Here is a 21746-nt window from a genome sequence, read left to right on the forward strand (position 1 = left end):
TTTAATATGGTTTCGCACTATATGCGACCCAATTCTTTTTGGAGTGCCTGATATTACACACAGTCTTGGTTGTTAACAGACTAAAGCAACTAATATATTTCTTTACAATCAGAGAAAATGAAGCACCAAAATTCAGCAGATATTAGAAGTACAATCATAAACATACACATCAGGACGTCTGTAAGGCATTAATCTCGAGAAGATGTGAAGATGTAAAATAAACATCTTTGACAAATGGTTGAACAAAATTCTTACTGGCAAATTCAGCACATCTTTGCCTCCTGTTCAAATCTTCTTTTACCTCCAACTGCCTTTTTCTGCAACCTCTTTTATAATTCAAACAACTGCTTTTGAAAAGAACTTTTACATTGTTTCCGATTCCCGCTTTTAACCTCTTAAGAATCGCACAACACCTAATTTTCTTCATAATAGGTTAGATCTGGTGTTTGGGCTTAGGCCTGGGAATATGCCTGGGTACCTTGTTAAGCAATGAGTGGATTTGGGTTGTGTATTTGCAGAGTGGCATGTGATGTATTTCTGTATAAAGAAATTTGAGCAGATTTTCATGTCTGTGTAAGTTGCTTTTGGTCCGTACAACAAATGTGTTCCAAGCCTGGTGAGAATAGTTTATGATGAGCACAAAACACGTAGCAATTGTCCAGACAATGGGTTTTGTTACCACTCTCTGTCACAACCTGCTAGAAGCCCAACTTTATTATAAAATGAAACGTTCCCAAATGACAGTTACTACATGTAGTGAAATGTTCCTATTAAAGGTCAGTAGTGCAACACTAGTAGCCTGTTTTAATAGAGTGAAACCTCTACTGAAGGGTTAAAGAAACACTGTTTACATTACAATTCCCATTTAACTCCAGTATTTTAAGGGAGGGGACATTTTCAAAGCATTTACTTCCCTTTTTCTTAGTTTCCTATATGCTATGTACCTTCTACGTCTGGCATCTGACCAATATACTCCCAAGCCTCTGCCAACGTTACTATGAAGTCAGCCACTACGAGGTATAAGAGACCGGTCAGCGATGATAGTTTCTCAATCCCCTCGCCTCTGGAAAAGTGTCTGGCGTCCTAGGCTCCTTCCCGATGGCAGCACGACTGAGATAGGAACTTCACTGCGTGAAAACCACAGGCACAAATCTTTACCCAGCACAATGCACTGAGATTCTGACACACCATGCTGCTCGCGCTAGTGCACTGTGGCCTCATCCCATGTATTACCGTAACATTGTTAGTAAAATAGACTCAAAGATAGTCAGAGTTTTGCATATTCAGTTTAATTGGTTTCACAGAAACACCAGATATTTACATACACTCGTCAAAACCACCAGCACAAACTGATTTTCAGTGTCACAGTAGATATTTGTAATGTGCATAGCTCCATGCTGACCATTGTATACATTGTACACACAACAAAGTCCCCAGCAAACAGAACCATCATACATAGAAAACGTAGCAGTAAATATGTAACACCAAGTTACACACACAGACACCTTACACACACACGCAAAAGTCTTTCATTTTTACACATACACGGTAAAGCAGTAGACAGATAGGCAGTTTCGTACTGTTGAACCTCAAATACAATGTCTGCAGAACAGAGAGGGTCCTGCTCCCAGGCACTCATTTCAGTGGGAGGGAATCACTGGAATGGGGCCTGGTCAAAGCCACAACACTCTTGAGTACAGCTGATGGAAGACTTCAAAGTACACTGTAAAAAAAACACACTTAAAAAAAGAATTTCACAACATAGTAACATCTGAATTTAACACCTTTACTTGGAAAAAGAGAAAAGGAAAAAAAAAGTTCTTGGTCAGTGTTCGCATTGATGTGATACTCACGCTTCGGGCTCATAGTCCTGGTATTCATCCTATGGAGAGACAGAGTGGAACCAGAGGAAAATATCAGTTTGCATTCAGTGAAACGTTTCCTCCCTTCTCTTTCCTCCCTGACGTGAGCCCTAAAGGTAGTGCCTCTGCATGGTAAACAACAGCACCAAGGAGGGAAGTTTTACTCGCAGTTGGTCCCCTCAACTCACCCAGTTCTCACTGGTGGATCCAAGAATCACACCCCGGGACCATGCCTCGGTCGGCATGCTAAATCTAGTGAGAGTACCCCAGGAGTAATGGTCAAACTCTTTGAGACCTTAACGATCGGCCCCATCGTTGCTGCTGAGCTGACAGAGGGGAGTTTAGTTGTGGTCGTCTCTCCTCCTCGCTTTGGGTACAGGTCCATTGGTGCCTCCAGTTCCTCACCCGAGTGACCATTCTTCATGTGTGAGCTCAGACATTTTGAGTGCTGGCATCAATGCTGAGCCCTATCCTGTCCTCACCTGGGATCTTCACATCTACACTTCCTAGCAGGCATCACTGGATAGCGACCAGAACTGGCAACTTGGTTGATTTTTAATCTTGAGTGCCCAGGCCAATTATCGAACAACACTTGCTGCGTGTCTGAGATCAGCTGACTCAACATAGACTGGATAATGTACAGCCTCCATAGAGTGCATAGAATTACAGCACAGAAACAGGCCATTTGTCCCAACCGGTCTATGCCGATGCTTATACTCTATATGAGCCTCCTCCCAGTCTAATTACCTCTTCCCACCCTGCCCCCCGTATCCCTCTATTCCTTTCTCCCTCTTGTGTGCATTAAGCCTCCCCTTAAATGTGCCACTGCTATCTGCTTCAACCACTCCATGTGGGAGCGAGTGTCCACATTCTCATCACTCTCTGTGTAAAGAAATGCCTCCTAAATTCTTTATTTGATCTGTTGGTGGCCATCTTATATTTATGCCACCTTGTTCTGGACTCACCCACAAGTGGAAATAGTTTCTCCACATCCACCCTATCGAATATCCAAGCCTGTAGTCACTATCCAGGCTCACACATAAAGAATAACCACATGGGCAATATGTTATAGGGCTGTCTCTGTCTATGGAATTGTACCCAAGCCTTTAAAAGAGGACAGGGGAACATAGATTAAAAATTGAAGTCACTGCACAGGATTTCTCAGTGTTTGCACTCTGCTCTCATTACTGCTACTTAAACTGCCAAGAGAAAGTACATTTGAAAAAATAGAACGCCTTATGAATTGTTCTCTCATGAATATGCAGTCACATGTCACATTCATTCATCCTTCAGCCATAGACCACTCGACGTTCAGTCCTGCAGCTTATGGTGCCATTTGTAACCTCATCATTGGATTCCTGTCTTGTAATTCAAAAATCCATCCAGTATCTCTGAAGCTGGGATTGTTCTCCTTAGAGCAGAGAAGGTGAAGGGGAGATTTAATTGAGGTATTCAAAATTCTGAGGGTTTTTGATAAGAGTAGATAAGGAGAAAATGCTTCCAGTGGCAGGAGGGTTGGTAACCAGAGGACACAAATTTAAGGTAATTGGCAAAAAAGCCAGAGGTGAGATGAGGAGAATTTTTTTTACGCAGCGAGTTATTATGATCTGGGATGCACTGCCTGAAAGGGCCGATTGAATAGTAACTTTCAAAAGGGAATTGGATAAACACTTGAAGGGGAGAAAACTGCAGGGCTATGGAGAAAGAGCGGGGGAGTGGGACTAATTGGATACCTCTGTCAAAGAGCCGGCATAGGCACGAGGGGTTGAACGGCCTCCTCCTGTGCTGTAAGATTCTATGATCTCGTATTGATTGGTTAAGTTTGAATTGGATTCCTCTTAAAGCCCACTTAAGCTCCTCTGAGGGACATTCTAAATTAGCCACAGTCACAGCAGTTTCATGAACTTACCTCAGGGGCTGCTCCATAGACCTCAGTGTCAGGATCGATTTGCAGCACTTCTGTGTTGTCCATTACTCCTTCCTGAGGGAAAAAATCTTCATCCTGTCAACAAATAAGTCACCATCAATATTATTGGATTCTAACTCTATCAAAGAGCCAGCACAGGCACGATGGGCCGAATGGCCTCCTTGGCTAATCCCGCTTGCCATTTTACACCCACTCGTTAAAATGCTCAGCGTCTCCATTATAAGCGCAACCTTGGAAATCTTTTTCAAGCCAGTGAGAGAGCAAAATGAACATCCAAATGTAATATTCGTTGCTGCAAACAACAAGCCCAATCTAACCCTCAGCTGCCAGGAATATAAATAGGAGAACTATTCTAACCATGTGTGCCTGGGCACAAGAGATCAGATATTCCTCTTGTGTACGTTCCACATTGTTGAAGAGATTAGGTTGGAGTAACCTTGCAATGAGATGAACAGCTTCTACCATTAGCATTACAACTTTAAAACCAGACAGCAACTTTTCTTTTCTCATTCTTCTCTTTCTGGTTCAGCTTTCCCTCCTCTTTCCCCTCTCTTGTGTCCACCCTATTCCCATTTCCATTGCAACGCTCATAATAGGCCAGATCAGATGTTCGGGTTGTTGGCCTGGGACTGTGCCAATACATTATGAAGCAATGAGTGGCTTCAAAGACCCTGATATGAAACAGGGCTTTGTAGACGGGATTATGTTCCACAAGTAGCATTCACACTTTTTACTTGCTAAAATATAGCAATGGTCATATTTGTCAAGAGTGGCCCTCAGGATTCCTATGAGGAGTAAGTGGGAGAACACTCTTGGTTGATAAAGCTGTTGTTGTTGGATGTGAGGTAGATTAACCGAGCCTTGAACTTTGAGTTGCTCTCCTCTTAATCTGTAATACTTTGATACCCACTGTTACAATTCTGAGGTCCTCGGAGGAGGCATACCAATACTGGGCTCTATCTAACATATTGTTTTATTTAGTGTATAACAGAACTTTGATTTAGATTGGTAACATAATAGAGCGCTGTCAGAAAGGCCAGAAAAGTTGGCAAGACATCAGTCAATTGACACTTGTCAATGACTAAGCAGCACAGTTGGCAGGTTGCCTGGCATTGGTAGCAGGATGCACAGTAACATGGATAGGGCAGGAATGATCTGCCAGTTAGCCACTATCTCAGCTGCATTGATCATGTACCAACAGACTGGATTCACAATTTATGATTATACATCTACTTTTGCTCCCCTTCCCACCTCAACAAAGAATACACCAGCCCTACAGTCCTCACACAAGTGGCCTTTTTTCTTGTATAAACCTACACAGTTAGTGTTGGCAGCTCTTTGACCTAATCCTGTCATTGCACGATGCCCTTGCAGGAACTGTCATGTTTTGGGGGTTTTTATGCTGGTTATTTTCTCATGTTCAGTCGCCAACCTCTCCTGTAGGCGGATCTTGCATCCCTTATGATCTTGAGGGTAAACCCCAGGAATCACAACAGAGGAGCCTTACACTGTAATACCGGCTGCCGGAATGCATCACGTGTTGCCACATAATTCGCCTCTCTTTGAAAGGCTCACTGGAATGTACATTCTATCAGGCCAAGACTCAGCTTCTAAATCAACAGATGGTTTATTTAAATAAAACATGCAAGTGAACGGAATGCCATATAAAACATTGAATTACATAGAATTTACCGCACAGATACAGGCCGTTTGGGCCAACTGGTCTATGCCAGTGTTTATGCTCCACATGAGCCTCCTCCCACCCCTCTTCATCTAACTCTGTCAGCATATCCTTCTATTCCTTTCTCCCTCATGTGTTTATCTAGCTTCCCCTTAAATGCATCTATGCTATTCGCCTCAACTACTCCTTGTGGTTGCAAGTTCCACATTCTAACCACTCTCTGGGTAAAGAAGTTCCTCCTGAATTCCCTATTGGATTTATTGATGATTATCTTATATTTATGGCCCCTAGTTTTGGACTGTCCCACAAGTGGAAACATCTTCTCTATGTCTACCCGATCAAACCCTTTCATAATCTTAAAGACCTCTATCAGGTCACCCCTCAGCCTTTTCTTTTCTAGAGAAAAGAGTCCTTGCCTGTTCAGCCTTTCCTGATAGGTATAACGTCTCGGTTCTGGTATCATCCTTGTAAATCTTTTTTGCGCCTTCTCTAGTGCCTCTATATCCTTTTCAAAATATGGAGACTGGAACTGTGCACTGTACTCTAAGTATGGTCTAACCAAGGTTCTATATAAGTTTAACATACCTTGACTGCTTTTCAATTTTATCCCTCTAGAAATGAACCCCAGTGCTTTGTTTTTTTATGGCCTTATTAACCTGTGTCGCTACTTTCAGATTTTTGCGTCCGTGTACCCCGAGATCACTTTGCTACTTTACCCCATTAGACTCTTATTTTCCAAGGAGTATGTGGCCTCCTTATTCTTCCTGCCAAATGCACCACCTCACACTTATCTATAATGAAATTAATTTGCCAATTACACACCCATTCTGCAAGTTTATTAATGTCTTCTTGTAATTTGTCGCAGTCCTCCTCAGTATTGACTATACCTCTCAATTTGGTGTCTTCTGCAAATTTTGAAATTGTATTTCTGATTCCCGAGTCCAAATCATTTATGTATGTCACACTCTTCACTATTCTCAACATGTAAAATGATAAAGACGCCACTCACTTTCTCTGCCATACATTGAATTTTATACAGAAGCCCGCTTCTTAATGCTGTGAAATATGTTTTCAAAACTGGCCGTGCTTCTCTGCTGGGCAACACAGCCTTCAATACTGAACCTTTCTGTGAGCTGAAAAACAGGCAGTAAACTTGAATCTTGCACGTAGGAAACCGGTTCTCAGGTAAGCAGGCTCCCCACAGAAAAATAATCTAATCCTCCTTGAAAAATTAATTCTTGGGATATGGACGTCGCTAGCAAGGCCAGCATTTATTGCCCAACCCTAGTTGCCCTTGAGAAGGTGGTGGTGAGCCGCCTTCTTGAACCGCTGCAGTCCATGTGGTGAAGGTGCTCCCACAGTGCTGTTAGATAGGAAGTTCCAGGATTTTGACCTGGATGAAGCGACGATGAAGAAACGGCGATATATGTCCAAGTATACGAATTTAAAATAGATAAAACCAAATTAATCATAGTCACTCTTTGACTATGGCATATGATGCTTGCCGTGCAATGTGGAACCTGGGGCCATTTACCCCAATTTGCACCTTAGACTTCCTATTGTGCTTTCCCTAATAATTCACACCTGGTGAAGACTGCCATAGCTAGCATGTCCAGTCTCTTTTGAGAAATACCCATGGTCACTACCCCTTATGAGCTGTTTCCAATATAAGGATACAAGTTAAAAATTCAACATGGACAAAAATCCTTTTTTTTGTCACAGGCACACTTTCCACCAGATGGTGATCATGACTAACCGATTTCCTTCTCTAACCTAGGGGGTACTCTCACTTGTGTACTGCCTGAGTTTAGGCTAATGAGCGCAGACCGGGGACTAACCTGGGACATTCCTGGTCTGTATTGTGCAGTGGAAGACTGATTAGTATGTTACCCACTGAACTATGGCCAAGCATTTTTTAAATTATAGGTGTGCTGATTTCTTCTTGGCCAGTAGATAGGTGGTCTCCTCTTTACCTCCTGAGCATCTAATTTTCTTTCATTCATCCCAAATTTTGCTTAACAGGTGGAAAGAAAATATTTGAATCTTCAAACATCAAAGATGATTTTAAGTTTTATTATGGATATAAAGTGCTATCATCACAGAAAACATTTTAATTAATAAACAGCAAGCACAATAATGTGCTAGTAAGTCAACAAATGCAGAAAAACTCAAAAAATTGCTAAGACAGAAATCTTATGACCCCAGGATTCCTTTGCAGAGCTCATTAAGTCTCCGGACCTCAGTTTGAAAACCTATGGAATAGATATCTCAAACATACAATAGAACCCTAATGTTATGGACACCTCGGGATAGAAGAATGTTCTTTAACAGGGGATTAAATGGTTTACAATGGGGCAGATTGTACAAGGACTACAGAAGGAGGATTGATGGGCCAATAAGATTTTTCCAATCCCATGCCTTCATATCAGTACAATTAAGACCAAGTAATTTACACTAAAAGGCTAACCCTCAGTGCTGCTAAGAATGAAAAGGTTCAATTGAAAGGAATGGCTCTTTGTGAGACGAGTCTCTTGCAGATAGTAAAGGGTAAAAGAACCTAATCTCTCAGAGTCAAGGCCACTCCAATTATAAGTGTGAACAACTGGGACAGGGCTTTCTGTTCATATATAAGACCAACTGGGCCAAAGATAAATTAAAAATGGTGCAGAGGGGCATGATCCCTACATTCTAAAATATACTGTCATGATCACATTACAAAAGGAGAGTCAGAATACTTTAAATCACAGAGTTGTTGTAAAGCATGCTGCTGTGAAAATTAAATACAGAATCTGATAGTTCCCTTAATTAGTAGCAATCACAGCTTGGCTCTCAAGGGCGTTATTAATTACCTGTAAAGGTAGAATAACGTCAGTAGTGCTAATATCATTCTCCTATCCACAGGTTGCTGCATGACATTTCACAAGGTGAATGCCTTCAAACCGTTGTATTCTTTACTCTTTATTGTGCTTGCATTAAGCATTTACATATTTTTGAATTATTTTCACATTTCAGCAACGCAAATAATTACAATTTCTCAAACTAAACAGAATCTCAGCAGAACCAACGTTTTAGTTTGGCAGCTCTTAAAAATGGCTGCATTGTAAATAACAACAAATACCTGGAAAGTATGAAGGCGGCGGCAATTCAGCCTACTGGTTTAGGATATCATCTGAACCACTCGATTTAAATTAGTCCCTTCCAGTTATTCAGTACTTTTCTTTTAACCTTTTGCTAGATATCCTCTCTGGTTCAGTGTCAACGGTCACCTCTGTAAATGAACCTCGCGTCCCCTATGACCTGGAGTGCACTATTTACTGGCAATTTCTAGTTAAACAATAGCATCATCTGAGGATTATAACAATGACATATTGCTCTGTACATTGGTACTGAGATGTTGCATGTGTTGTCATGTGCGTTCGCTTTTGGAGGATGGACCGAAAAGCACTCTATTGAGACAAGGCACAATTTCAAACCAATAAACTGGTTTATTTTACATAAAACACATGAATTTCCAGAACACAGCTATTACGAATGGATAGTCAAATTCCAATACTCCTCGGTTACAGAAAGAATAGTGAAGACTTCACCTTATTATCTCTCTAGGCATAGGCCCACCTTTCTGACTAAGCTATTCCAAAGCTAACTGGTTTAGATTTTATGTTACTGCTCGGGCACAGTTCTCACATACACGTTACCCCTTTGATTGAAATACTTCCCTTTTGATGTGGGAGTTTGCCGCTCCCAACTATCTATCCCAGCCAATCCCAGGCTATGCAAATTGAAACAATGCTTGGTATGTTAGCAAGGCAACCATTTCCATACTGTGCTTAATTAAGGCAGCCGCCAAGGCCACCTACAAAAAGGTCCCGACCAATTTAGCAGTAGCCCGAGCTCCTGTGCAGATTGGCACTGCTAAATTGGTTATCATTGCGCTCATTTTAGGCCCATAAAATGGGCGCAATGATGTTAAATTTAGACCTGACTCTGTGCAATTATGGTCATCGTACTTCAAAAAGGGACATCCAAGAATTGGAGAGGGTGCAGAGAAGTTCAACAAGAATCATCTCAAACTATCAGGAAAGATTAGAGAGGTTTAAGCTCTTTCATCTAGGGGGATGATTAAGGATGAACCTCACTGATGTACAGAAAGTATTAAATGATACTCATAAAGTCAACTCAGAAAATTACTTCAAGGTAAGTCAGGACAAAATAACAAATTTAAATTGGTGAAAAGTAAATTTAAAACTGATATTAGAAAAACATTTTCTTTCGTAAGCTGGTAGAGTGAAAGACATTAGGGTCATTCAATATACAGTTGAATGCTAAGTGCAGTGAGCTGGGATACTAGAAGGATGAGCTAGATGGCAAGATGGCCTTTTCTTGACTTTTTCTTATATCCTCTAAAACAAAATGAACAGCTTTCGGTCACGCTATGCTGTCAAGAAATGGATCAACTCTCTTGGTTTGGTTTGAAGAACATCCCGTTCAAAATTCCACTTTGGACTGGTAAAGGTCAGTTCAAACCAGCTTATGCACTCAACCGGGTTTAAATGCCATTAACTGGAACTTAGAGCAGCTTATGCTGCAAAACATCCTTGGGAAACACATCAAAATTTCTTCAGGATTCAATACAACATTGGAAGTGTTATTATTCACACACTGACCAAAAGTAACCCAATTCAGATCACTTTGGATTCTGTGTTCAGTAGGATTATATTACATACATCACAGTGAGAGCTACTCTTAAGGCTCAGTGGGTAAGTGGACAGCACAGTGGATAAATGGGTACATTGACGAACTCAGCCCGACAGCCCAGGTTTGATTCCCAGTCAAACTTGGCCAAGTGTTAGAAGAGTTATTGTATTTACCATCAATGCCTCTGGGCTAGGGAGGAAGAAAGAACAGGAAAAAAGTCAATGACTAGTGCTAAAAAGTAGCGTGTTTAGGACAGGAGCAAAGACAATTTGCATGAGACACTGGATGGCTGGGCACCCTTGGAACTGCACCTCAAGATGAGTTAGTGCCTTCAGAAGAGGAGAGGACAAGGCAAAATAATTCAGAGTCTAGTTATCTTGCATTTTAGTAAAGGCCTGCAATGAAAGGAGCAAAAGGCATAGCTTTCTGATTGATGTAATTTATGGGTGCCATTTATAGTCCTGCTTTATAACTGGTGCAATAAAATCCTTGGCAATATTCCCCTCAGTTTTCTCTGTCACTTGCCATAGTAATACATAACAGCCAATTACATTCTGAGTGTTCTTGTATTTCTTTGGTCTGTGAGAATGAAGGAAAGGCAACATGAGGAGGTAAGGAAGGCAGGTGCAGTTTGTTTTGTTAACATTCATTTGGAAATCATTTAACAAGTTATAACTTTCTAGACTGACACTTCAGTGCAGTACTGAGGCAATGCTGCATTCTCGAATGTACTTTAAACCGAGGCCCTGTTTGGCTAATCAGATCCCATGGTATTACTCAAAGAGCAGGGGGGTTCTCGTGGTGTACCGGTCGACATTCATTCCTCAACCAACACCACCAACACAGAGTAACAGATCATTTATCTTGTCGCTGTTTGTGGGACCTTGCTGTGTGCAAATAGGCGGCTGTGTTTGCCCACATAACAAATGTGACTACACTTCAAAAATACTCTGTTAGCTTTGAAGTGCTTTGAGACATCCTGAGGGTGAGAAAGGTGCAAAATAAATGCAAGTCCTATCTTTTATAAATTAAATTATACCAATGCATCATGAAAATCTGCTCCAATTATTGACTTTACGGTAGTTGAAGGTAAAATTGAAGTAATTGAACTGTGAATATGCCCAAGTATACTACGTATGTCCCTAAGACAATTGTAATACACAAAGCCTGTTGTTCTCAAGTCCAAATGGAGCACTGATTAGGCAACAGCAGAGGAGCTTTTTCTTTTATTAATTCATGGGATGTTGGCGTCGCTGGCAAGGCCAGCATTTATTGCCCATCCATAATTTCCCTTGAGAAGGTGGTGGTGAGCCGCCTTCTTGAACTGCTGCAGTGCGAGTGGTGAAGGCTCTCCCAAAGTGTTGTTAGGTAGGGAGTTCCAGGATTTTGACCCAGCGACAATGAAGGAACGGCGATATATTTCCAAGTCGGGATGGTGTGTGACTTGGAGGGGAACGTGCAGGTGGTGTTGTTCCCATGCGCCTGCTGCTCTTGTCCTTCTAGGTGGTAGAGGTTGCGGGTTTGGGAGGTGCTGTCGAAGAAGCCTTGGCGAGTTGCTGCAGTGCATCCTGTGGATGGTACACACTGCAGCCACTGTGCGCCGTTGTTTGAGGGAGTGAATGTTTAGGGTGGTGGATGGGGTGCCAATCAAGCGGGCTGCTTTGCCCTGGATGGTGTCGAGCTTTTTGAGTGTTGTTGGAGCTGCACTCATCCAGGCAAGTGGAGAGTATTCCATCACACTCCTGACTTGTGCCTTGTAGATGGTGGAAAGGCTTGGGAAGTGTATATTCAGTTCAAATATTGTACTTAACAATTAAAAATGCACAAATGAGACACTTTAGATAAATTTCCTCATTTAAAGAGTGGAAAAAAATGACAATGCCAAGAAACAGAAGTGAAGAAAATAAACCTTGTTGACCCACTCATTTAAAACTAACTGCTGGTCGGAATTATATAGCCTTTAATGCGAATACTTGGCTACAACACAGTTTCATTGCAATGGTGCAGTGTACTGAAGCTGAGATCTCAAATAATAATAGTTTGGTTTTCTTGTCTAGACAGCATCCAGAAATCAATAAATCGCTGATAAGCTTGATTAATCTGCAGGACTCATTGATTTTACGGTGTAGAGGAGATCTGTGTCTGTGCATTATTGATTTGATATAATCAAGTAAATAAGGAGGAACTATTTCCACTGGCCAGAGGGTCGGTAACTAGAGGACACAGAATTAAAATAATTGGAAAAAGAACCAGAGGGCAGACGAGGAGAATTTTTATTATGCAGCGAGTTGATATGATCTGAAATGCACTGCCTGAAAGGGTGGTGGAAGCAGATTCAATAACAACTTTCAAAAGGGAATTGGATATACACTGGAAAAATTGCAAGGCTATGGGGAAAGAGCAGGGGAGTGGGACTAATTGGATAGCTCTTTCAAAGAGCCGACATAGGCATGATGGGTCGAATGGCCTCCATCTGTGCTGTAAGATTCTATGATTCTAATCTTAAAGCACTCCAATATTCGAGGAAAGTTGCTGAGTGAGGCATTTAATCGGGTGTGGTCTACTTTTCTTAAATGAATAAGCCCACCCTACGCAGGCTCAGATATTATATGGTTTAACATTGTAACGAAATCTCCGAAGGTGATGACAGCAGATCAGTATTCCCACCCCTACCCCCGTGCATCTTTGGAATAGATTGCCAAATAAAAACAGGTAAAGCTGTGTCAGTTAACACTGTAACAAAAAAAAATGAGAACAACTTGCATTTATATAGCGCCTTTAACGTAGTAAAATGTCTCAAGGCGCTTCACAGGAGTGTTATCAGACAAAATTTGACACCAAGTTACATAAAGAGATATTAGGACAGGTGACCATAAGCTTGGTCAAAGAGGTAGGTTTTAAGGAGCGACTTAAAGGAGATGAGAGAGGCGGAGAGGTTTAGGGAGGGAACTCCACAGCTTAGGGCCTAGGCAGCTGAATGCACGGCCACCAATGGTGGAGTGAAGGAAATTGGGGATGTGCAAGAGGTCAGAATTGGAGGAACGCAGAGACCTCAGAGGGTTTAAGGCTGGAGGAGGTTACGGTGATAGGGAGGGGTGAGGGCATAGAGGGATTTGAACACGAGGATGAGAATTTTAAAATCGAGGCTTTGCCAGACCGGGAGCCATTGTAGGTCAGCGAGCACAGAGGTGATGGGTGAATGGGACTTGGTGCGAGTTAGGATACAGGCAGCAGAGTTTTGGATGAGCTCAAGTTTATGGAGGGTGCAGGGTGGGAAGCTGGCCAGGAAAGCATTGGAATAGTCCCGTCTGGAGGTAACAAGGCCTGGATGAGGATTTCAGCAGCAGATGGGCTGAGGCAGGGCAGAAATTGCATGAATATCTGATCAAGAATGAGTTTGAAGGTCGTAAGGATCAATACAAGTGGAGATATCTGAATCCAGTCTGAAGTCTGATGGTTCCTGAGGTACGGAGACCATGGTCATGTCAAGCTAAGGAATGGTCCAGGATGTTAAGATTTGGTAGACATTCTGTTTTGCTTGTAGTGGGACAGGGAAAAACTCAGCAGAAACTTTCCTGCGGAAATGGAATGGATAACATCCAGGATAGAAAAAAATTGCATATGGTCTGGAGAAGGGATGTTGATGAGTTATATCTACTTTTTTGTTCCGTGCTTTTTATATGCGCATGAGCAGATTTGAGTACATGGTCACTGAGACACAAAGGAGACATTCAAGTACTGGGGTCAGTGCAAAGATGCCATTGAGGCTGATCCTTGGTGTCAAAGCCCTGAGTTAAGACATTTTTCCCCAGATATTTTGTGTGAACCCATTTTTAGGCATGTTGGAGGTCGAGGTGGGAGTGGGTGGGAGCAGTACCTGCTTCTGAATGGTGAGGTGCACCCAATATTGGGCCTTGGGCCTCGTTATCACGGGCCGGTGAGCTATGGACACCTAATAGGCGTCCCCAGGCAGCTTGCCGGTGAAGAGGAATAGAAGACTGAAGGCAACTGGGAATGGGCAATAAATGCTGACATTGGCAGCGACGCCCACATCCCGAGAACGAATAATAAAAAAACATTTGTTTGTTTCAAAGAAAAACGAACTTTAATAATACATGACATTAAAGATTTAATGGTCCAGTCTAATTACACAGCAAAATGCAAATAACTGTCAAAATTCCTTTGCTTAATGTGTGTAATTTCATCGAGGAGATGGATGTCACCACTTGCAAATGCAATGTTTCTCTCTTGCACCCAGCGAAAGCAGTGAGTATTTCTGTTCAGGTGCAGCACAGGTCAGATGCAGCTTAAAGAACCTTACGCCCCAGTTTCGAAGAGGGACCTCTTGCTTCCCCAGTTTGGCATTTCCAATTCCCATCCATTCTTGGGAATTTGCACCGTCTCGTTAGTGCTGAATGTTATCACATTCCTTGCAGTCAACTCACATAAACTGGGAATCATCTTGACTTTGCTCGCAGTATCCCATCATATTTACAGGTACGTGACTCATCTTGGATACACAAGTAGCCCCTTTGGCAGTCATTTGTTTTTCTGTGCAGCCAGGCATTGTGTCAGCCCCAACGTCACAGAAAGCAGCAATCCGTCACGCCTGGTGACTCCTCACGGGCCATGTAGCCAATGCACTCTGATTCAATTAGTCCCACTTGAGGTCGACTTAAAGCAAAAGTGCCATTCAGATGATATCAAAACTGCTCAAAACAGCTGCGAAAACCATCCGGTTCAGACAGAAATTCTTGCTTTTTAATAATCATACCCATATTAATTATCCAATAACGTTAAAAGGTATCCCCCAAGACAGCACTGATTTCTCCAGCAGCAATGCAAGTTTATTGCATCCTCCCATTCAAAACGCCTAAGGCCCCAGCAATATTCATTTGCTGCACCTGCAGTGGCATTTAACCATCTGCTGTCACTGTGAAAGATTGGGATTGGAAATTGGGAAAAAAATATAACTTAAGGCTCTGCTAAGCCTTTCCCCAAAACTCTCAAGAGTCTGTCTCCCAGTTTCTCCATTATTAGGATTCCTATTTTATTTTTTCGGTGAAATTTGGTGAAAGTGAGGCATGTTAGTGCTGCAAAACGGAACTACGTCTACAACAGCCACAGCTAGACAAACGTTCCTCCAACCTCTCTGAACATAGCTAGAACTTCTCCGCAGGCTCCATCTCATTTTTATTTCCTACACCAAACCATCTATCTGAGCGCGATCCCAAAATTTAGTGCACTCGTGTGTTGAACTGCTTTCCCACCTCCATTAGGGTAAAAATTCTCCATTTCATTTGTTTTACATCTGCCTCAAGGTCTCGGTCTAATGTCTCACCCAAACAACGGCGCCTCTGGCAATGTAGCACTAACCTGAAGTGTCAGCCTTGGTCATATCAGGGGTGAGAGAGCTATCACTGAACAAGGTGCCCTGTTCATCAGCTTCCCACCAGAGGAGAGTAAAGTATCTGACCACTTCGCTCCAGTTAGGTCGGGATTTACTGGATTTACTTTAAACCACTTTGCAATGATTCTATCTTTATGATACAACTGCCTTGTCAAAGATCACAGTCACAACAAACTCTAATCTTCAGAAGCAAAATACTGCGGATGCTGGAAACCTGAAATGAAAACAGAAAATGCTGGAAAAGCTGAGCAAGTGAGGCAACATCTGCGGAGAAAGAAACTGAGTTCACGTTTCGGGTCGAAGACCTTTCGTCAGAAATGGATGAAGTTAAAGAGTTGAAGTTTTTAAGCAAGTGCAGAGCCAGGGAAAGGCGGGGGTTGGGGAGGGGAAGGAGCAAAGAACAAAAGGGAAGGTTTGTGATAGGATAAAGGGCAAGAGTGATTGAATGATAAAGGGGATGATTGTGCAAGGTAAGGAGAGTGGTAATGGGACAAGTTAAGAAACAGAAGATTGGTCTAGAGGAGGTGTAAATGGCAACAGCATTTGTGAGCAGCAATGCGCTCTCCTCTACACTGGGGAGACCAAATGCAGTTTAGGTGATCGCTTTGCTTGAATACCTCTGCTCAGTCCGCAAGCGTGACCCTGACCTGCCGGTCGCTTGCCATTTTAATTTCCCGTCCCACTCCCATTCTGACTTTTCTGTCCTCGACCTCTTACTCTGTTCCAATGAAGGTCAATGGAAGCTCGAGGAACAGCACCTCATCTTTTGTTTAGGCACTTTACAACTTTCTGGACTCAACACTGTTTTCAATAACTTCAGATCATAACCACTGCTCCCATTTTTTTCAATTTTTTTGGACTGCAGCTGCTGGTTATGGTTCTGCTGTTGCCATTTGCAGCTCCTCTAGACCGATCTTTTGTTTCTTAACCTGTCTCATTACCACCTTCCTTGCCTTGCACCATCATCCCTTTTGTCATTTCATCACTCTTGCCCTCTGTCCTATCACAATCCTTCCCTTTTGTTCTTTGCTCACCTCCCTTTCTTTGATTCTGTACTTGCTTAAAAACTTTAACTCTTTAACATCATCCAGTTATGACGAAAAGTCTTCGACCTGAAACATTAACTCTTGTTTCTTTCGCCACAGATGCTGCCTGACTTGCTGAACTTTTCGAGCATTTTCTGTGTTTATTTCTAATCTTCAGAGATGCTTATACAGTTAACAAGTTACAAGGGTATATTTTTAGAACTCGTTTCTATCCAGTAAAAATGATATTGCAAAGAAAATCCTTCCAGACTTCATTTCTGAAACGCTTGAGAACAATAACCATCAAATTACAATCCTCAATCACCTTTCTGCACTTTGCACAGCAACTTCTATATTGGCGCAAATCATTAAAGGCCGAGGGAAATTTAACTGATGTGAAACACCACCGCAGTAGAACAGAAAGAACAGCAACTTTGTGGAAGCCAACCGCCTACCTTGGAGTATCTACCAGCCCACGCTCACAGCTGTTAAAGCAACTGATGCCCAGCTTGGGGCCTCTGCAAGACATCTTCCTGTTCAGTTTATGGATATCACTGAACTCCCGGTTTAACCACCACTTCAAAGGGTTTTCTCCGAGGCCAGGAAAGAGAAGCACTTCAGTCGGCTCTGCTTATTAATAGTTAGCCCAGCTGAAATATTGCTTTGGGTTTTAAACAAGCTAGCAATGTATCGCTTCAAAAGGTCTACTTACAGGTGGTGTAGGGAATTCCTTATTTTGTGTGATTCTTGGACCCTGGGTGAATAGTCAAGCAAAGAAAGTCACCCTCACTCACGGTAGTTTTGTTAATCAAAAGTAATTATTTAATGATGTTATCATTCATACGAGCATTCATGAAGTAAAATCAAACCATACCTATGACTTTCCTCTATAAAATCCCGTTATACACTTAATAATTCACAACGTTATTATGTAATGACTTAACAATTCATACACACATCAGGCAAATCATCAATACGTATACAACCTTTAAACTAAGGCTTTTGCTCATCGGGCCTGATGGTTAATCAGCTCTTCGATGCTCGAGGTCCTCTTTGTCTTGCGTGATGTTCAACTGCAGTGTGCATTCCTTGTGACTGCCGGGTGATGAAGAAGAGAAGAGACTGTTCTTCTCTCAAAGTCTTCTTTTTATATTGTTCTTTTACTAATAGGATGTAGGTTTGGGGAGGGTCAGTCTTTTTGTCCAATCGTTCCCTGTGGCTATGCCTCAATTATTAACATATTTCAATGATTGACAGTTTAGGCTTTGACCATGTGACTGGAGACCCACTGATGTAGAAAACGATGGGTTGTAAAAGGCCCCTTTCCTCTCTCTGTTTATGGCCTTTCATGTAGAGATAGCCCCCTTCCAGTTCTACGCACAGATATTCTTAATGGTCCTCACGTCTCCAATTTTGATTGCTTCAATGGCTTCAAATCCATTCCTTCTACCATTTGACCATAAGCTGGATGCAATACTATGATGCTTTACAAATCCCAATTCTTTTGAACAGATTACCAGATAGGAATGAGAGGCCCATGCTTTTTTCACACCTATCATTGCTTTCCTGATCCGAAGCCTTTGATGTATGTCCTTGTTGCCTTTTCTCACATTACCCCCTGCTGTGTTGAAAAGCTTGTGCTTCCAAAAGCCTATGCGTTTTGAAAGCCTGACAACGCTTTAAGCTCAATATTATCCATCTAGTTTATGTATTTAATAATCTAGATATCTATCCGCAGTACAATGTCTTCGATCCCGAAATTCATACTTCTCCAATGCCATCAGCACCAGTGAAGGAAAAACAGGATTTGCAAGAACACAGTTTACCACATTACTGTGTTTGCAGGTTTTCAAATGTCTTTGTTTAAAGAGGGTACAATTAACCCTTTCCTTCAAATATCTTCTGTTAAAGGGGTTTTGAACCTCAGTGGGAATTTCACTTCTGTTCACTAAATAATAGTACATTGCTTCATCATGCTGAAACATTTGAAAGTGCTACACACAATGGGCTGGAAATTCTCGAGGCCCCACTCCACTGGTTTAAGTGCAACGGAACAGAATGCCCACCTGCCCTTGCCCAGAGCCCCTCCTCCACCCCAAATCTCGAGGACAGGATCGTTTGCAAACCTGTGGGTGGCTGCTTCGTCTTCAAGGGGGCATCATTGGTGGCCGACCCCCCCGCCCCCTACGGTGGACTGGAGTCTTCCCAAAGCTCAAATGGGCCAAAGAAAAAATAGTTTTATAAAACAAAAAGACTTTGTCTCCCACTAGTGTCACTCTGATTAGAGAAGGCAATCAAACCATTCTGGGATTGATTATCTTATTCCAGTGAAGGTTTGCGACCTTCAGCAAGCCTCGAGTTGACGTATGCCGAGTCGCAACTCGCTTGAGTTCCACTGAGGCCATTTATGGTTGTAAAGGGAACCCCAGGAATTTTCCCTAACACACCCCTTTTTGATGTGGAAGGCGAGGCTGGTGGAAAATCCACCACTGCCCCCCCCCCCCCCCCGCCCCCCCCCCACAACCAGAACTGTAAAGTTCCAGTCTAAACAGACTCCAGTCCATATTCCAGGCCTCTCTCCCCTAACGGAAATGGCACTTTGGCTCTCTCGGGCTAAAGGCACCACAGGGCCAATTGAACACTTCTGGGGTGTGGTGATTGCCTCGCTGATATGGGGAGGTGCTGAGTAAGGATACTTTTTTCCACATGGGGAGAAAGGAAGAATTATCAGTGCATTGTTGTATGCCTCCTAGTAGTCGGCTAAGGAATAGAATTCGTGCAGTTTGCCAATGCGGTGAGACTTGTATGGGGAACAAAATAGGAATTTCACAGCCTTGGCTCAGTGGCGGTGCTCTTTCCTCTGAGCCAGCAGGTCAGGGGTATCAAGCTCCACTTCAGGTGCTGTCTTTTCGAAAAGATATTAAACCGAGGCTCCATCTCCCCTCTCAGTTGGACGTAAAAGATCCCACAGCACCATTTCGAAGAAGAGCAGGGGAGTTCTCCCCGGTGTCCTGGCCAATATTTATCCCTCAACCAACATCAGTAAAACAGATTATCTGGTCATTATGCCGTTGCTGTTTGTGGGACCTTGCTGGGCGCATATTGGCTGCCTCGTTCCCTACATTACAACAGTGACTACACTTCAAAAATACTTCATTGGCTGTAAAGCGGTTTGGGACGTCCTGAGTTTGTGAAAGGTATTATATAAATGTAAGCTCTTTCTTTTTTGAATTTAAAAAAAAAATGAGGAATTACTTCTAGATTTTTCCCTCCTCCACCCATTCATTCCCTGCTCATCAATAGTGGTGGGAAAAGAGTGATATATACAAACGTACGAAATTGACAGGCAGGAAAAGACCAGCTGGTCCATCAAGCCTGCCCCACACCACGATGGCTGGACCATCATGACTAAACACTTCTTCCCTCCCCCGACCTCCCTCCCTCCCTCCCACCCAGCCCCGCAGGCATGTAATCTCCTGGGAGAGGCAAAAAGCAGAAAAAACCCAGGGCCAATAAGGGAAAAAATTCCTCTCTGACCCCCTGGGTCGATCGAAACCAGTCCAGGAGATCACATGGACCAAGAACGACTTCTTATGTTTTCTTTTGCATATATGGAATCACCACAATTAAACGTTGATCCTCACACCGGCATAACCAAGGCGACTGTGTATCCCTATGATAATTAATGGCTGAAAATCCACATTTTCGTCCTACAGGGTCTGTAGCGACAATAATCAAAAACAGAGTGGTTCAACAAGAAGATTAATGAAAGAGTAAGGCTGTGAGAGGCCTACAAATAAACACACTGATACAGAATGAAACACAGGAACAGGAGTAGGCCATTCAGCCCCTCGAGCCTGTTTCGCCATTCAATTAAATCACTGCTGATCTGTACCTCAACTCCATTTACCCACCTTTGCTCCATTTCCCTTGATACCCTTAGCTAACAAAAATCTAGCGATCTCAGTCCTGAAAATTTCAATTGGCTCAGTATCCACAGTCTTTTGGGGAAGCGAGTTCCAGATTTCCACTACCTTTTATGTGAAAAAAATGCCTACCCCTAATTTTAAGGTTAGAATCATAGAATCATAGAAGTTACAACATGGAAACAGGCCCTTCGGCCCAACATGTCCATGTCGCCCAGTTTATACCACTAAGCTAGTCCCAATTGCCTGCACTTGGCCCATATCCCTCGATACCCATCTTCCCCATGTTATTCCCTTTTGTTCTCTTTATCTACGCTATCAAATCCTTTCATCATTTTAAATACCTCGATTAGATCAATGGACAAAGAGAGGTTGATATGAATCAGCAGCAGAAGGAAAATGGCAAGTGACTTATGTGCCAAAATGAGACAGGACATATTTCTTTTATTAATAGCTAGCAATTAATGAATATTACGTGTAAGGCTAAACTTCATGACTAGACTTAAACTTGACAATTCTCCAAGGGTTGTTCTGCAGTAAACCCACTAAATCACAACTGCTGCACAGTAGGCGTGCTTCAATTTGTGCAAATAACTACTATACGTCACTCATGGCTCATGGGTCTTCGATGCTGGTGAAACAACTCTTGTAAACGCAGTGCCACTGACATGATTTCTTATATTTCCTATTTTATACCCAGTAAGAGTATCAACTATCCTCTCCCCCATTGCTCTGACAACACAGTGCAACCTCAAATGAGCTGCATCTACTGCACCAGAATGACACTTCCATTTGTTACCCTCTATCCTTATGGCCCTCTTGAGCAGAAATGTCAAAGTGGCACCAATTAGAGTAGAAGTTAAGAGCAGTTTTGTGCGGCAGACTCATGCCCGCTGGGAACTGGATGGAGATTGCTCTAATTCACTTCACTTCAGACCCTTAACGACCAGCAGTGGAGGTGGTGACCACCAACTTTAAAACCAGAAAAAGAAAGCAAGTTAGTGAGTCTGCCTAAAGACACAATCGATCGATTCGCACACATATTTCAGTTCTGTTTTTCAGGTCGTTGCCAATGCCTGTTCACAGCCAGGTTCAATTCGAGCATTTACTTGCAAGCCAATTTACAATAGAAATCCATCACCTGCTCAAGAATTCCCACTCCAGTTCATACAATCGTGCAATCTTTCAGTACAGAAGGCGGCCATTCAGCCTATCGTGCA

The 21746-nt window shown here is 42.6% G+C and overlaps 1 protein-coding gene across 2 annotated transcripts in view; it reads right to left on the reverse strand.

Moving 5' to 3' along the window:
• Positions 1–1282: 1282 nt before the first annotated feature.
• Positions 1283–21746, reverse strand: part of LOC137305194 (alpha-synuclein-like) — a 62831-nt gene continuing 42367 nt past the window's right edge. For both annotated transcript variants that reach the window (XM_067974123.1, XM_067974053.1), the window contains 2 exons: positions 3772–3864; positions 1283–1882 (listed from right to left, as the gene is read on the reverse strand). In XM_067974123.1, coding sequence (XP_067830224.1) covers positions 1850–1882; positions 3772–3864 — 126 coding nt within the window. In that variant the 3' untranslated portion in view covers positions 1283–1849. The remainder of the gene's footprint in view (positions 1883–3771; positions 3865–21746) is intronic.

This window comes from Heptranchias perlo, chromosome 1 (genome assembly GCF_035084215.1).
Source record: "Heptranchias perlo isolate sHepPer1 chromosome 1, sHepPer1.hap1, whole genome shotgun sequence".
Classification (NCBI taxonomy): Eukaryota; Metazoa; Chordata; class Chondrichthyes; order Hexanchiformes; family Hexanchidae; genus Heptranchias; species Heptranchias perlo.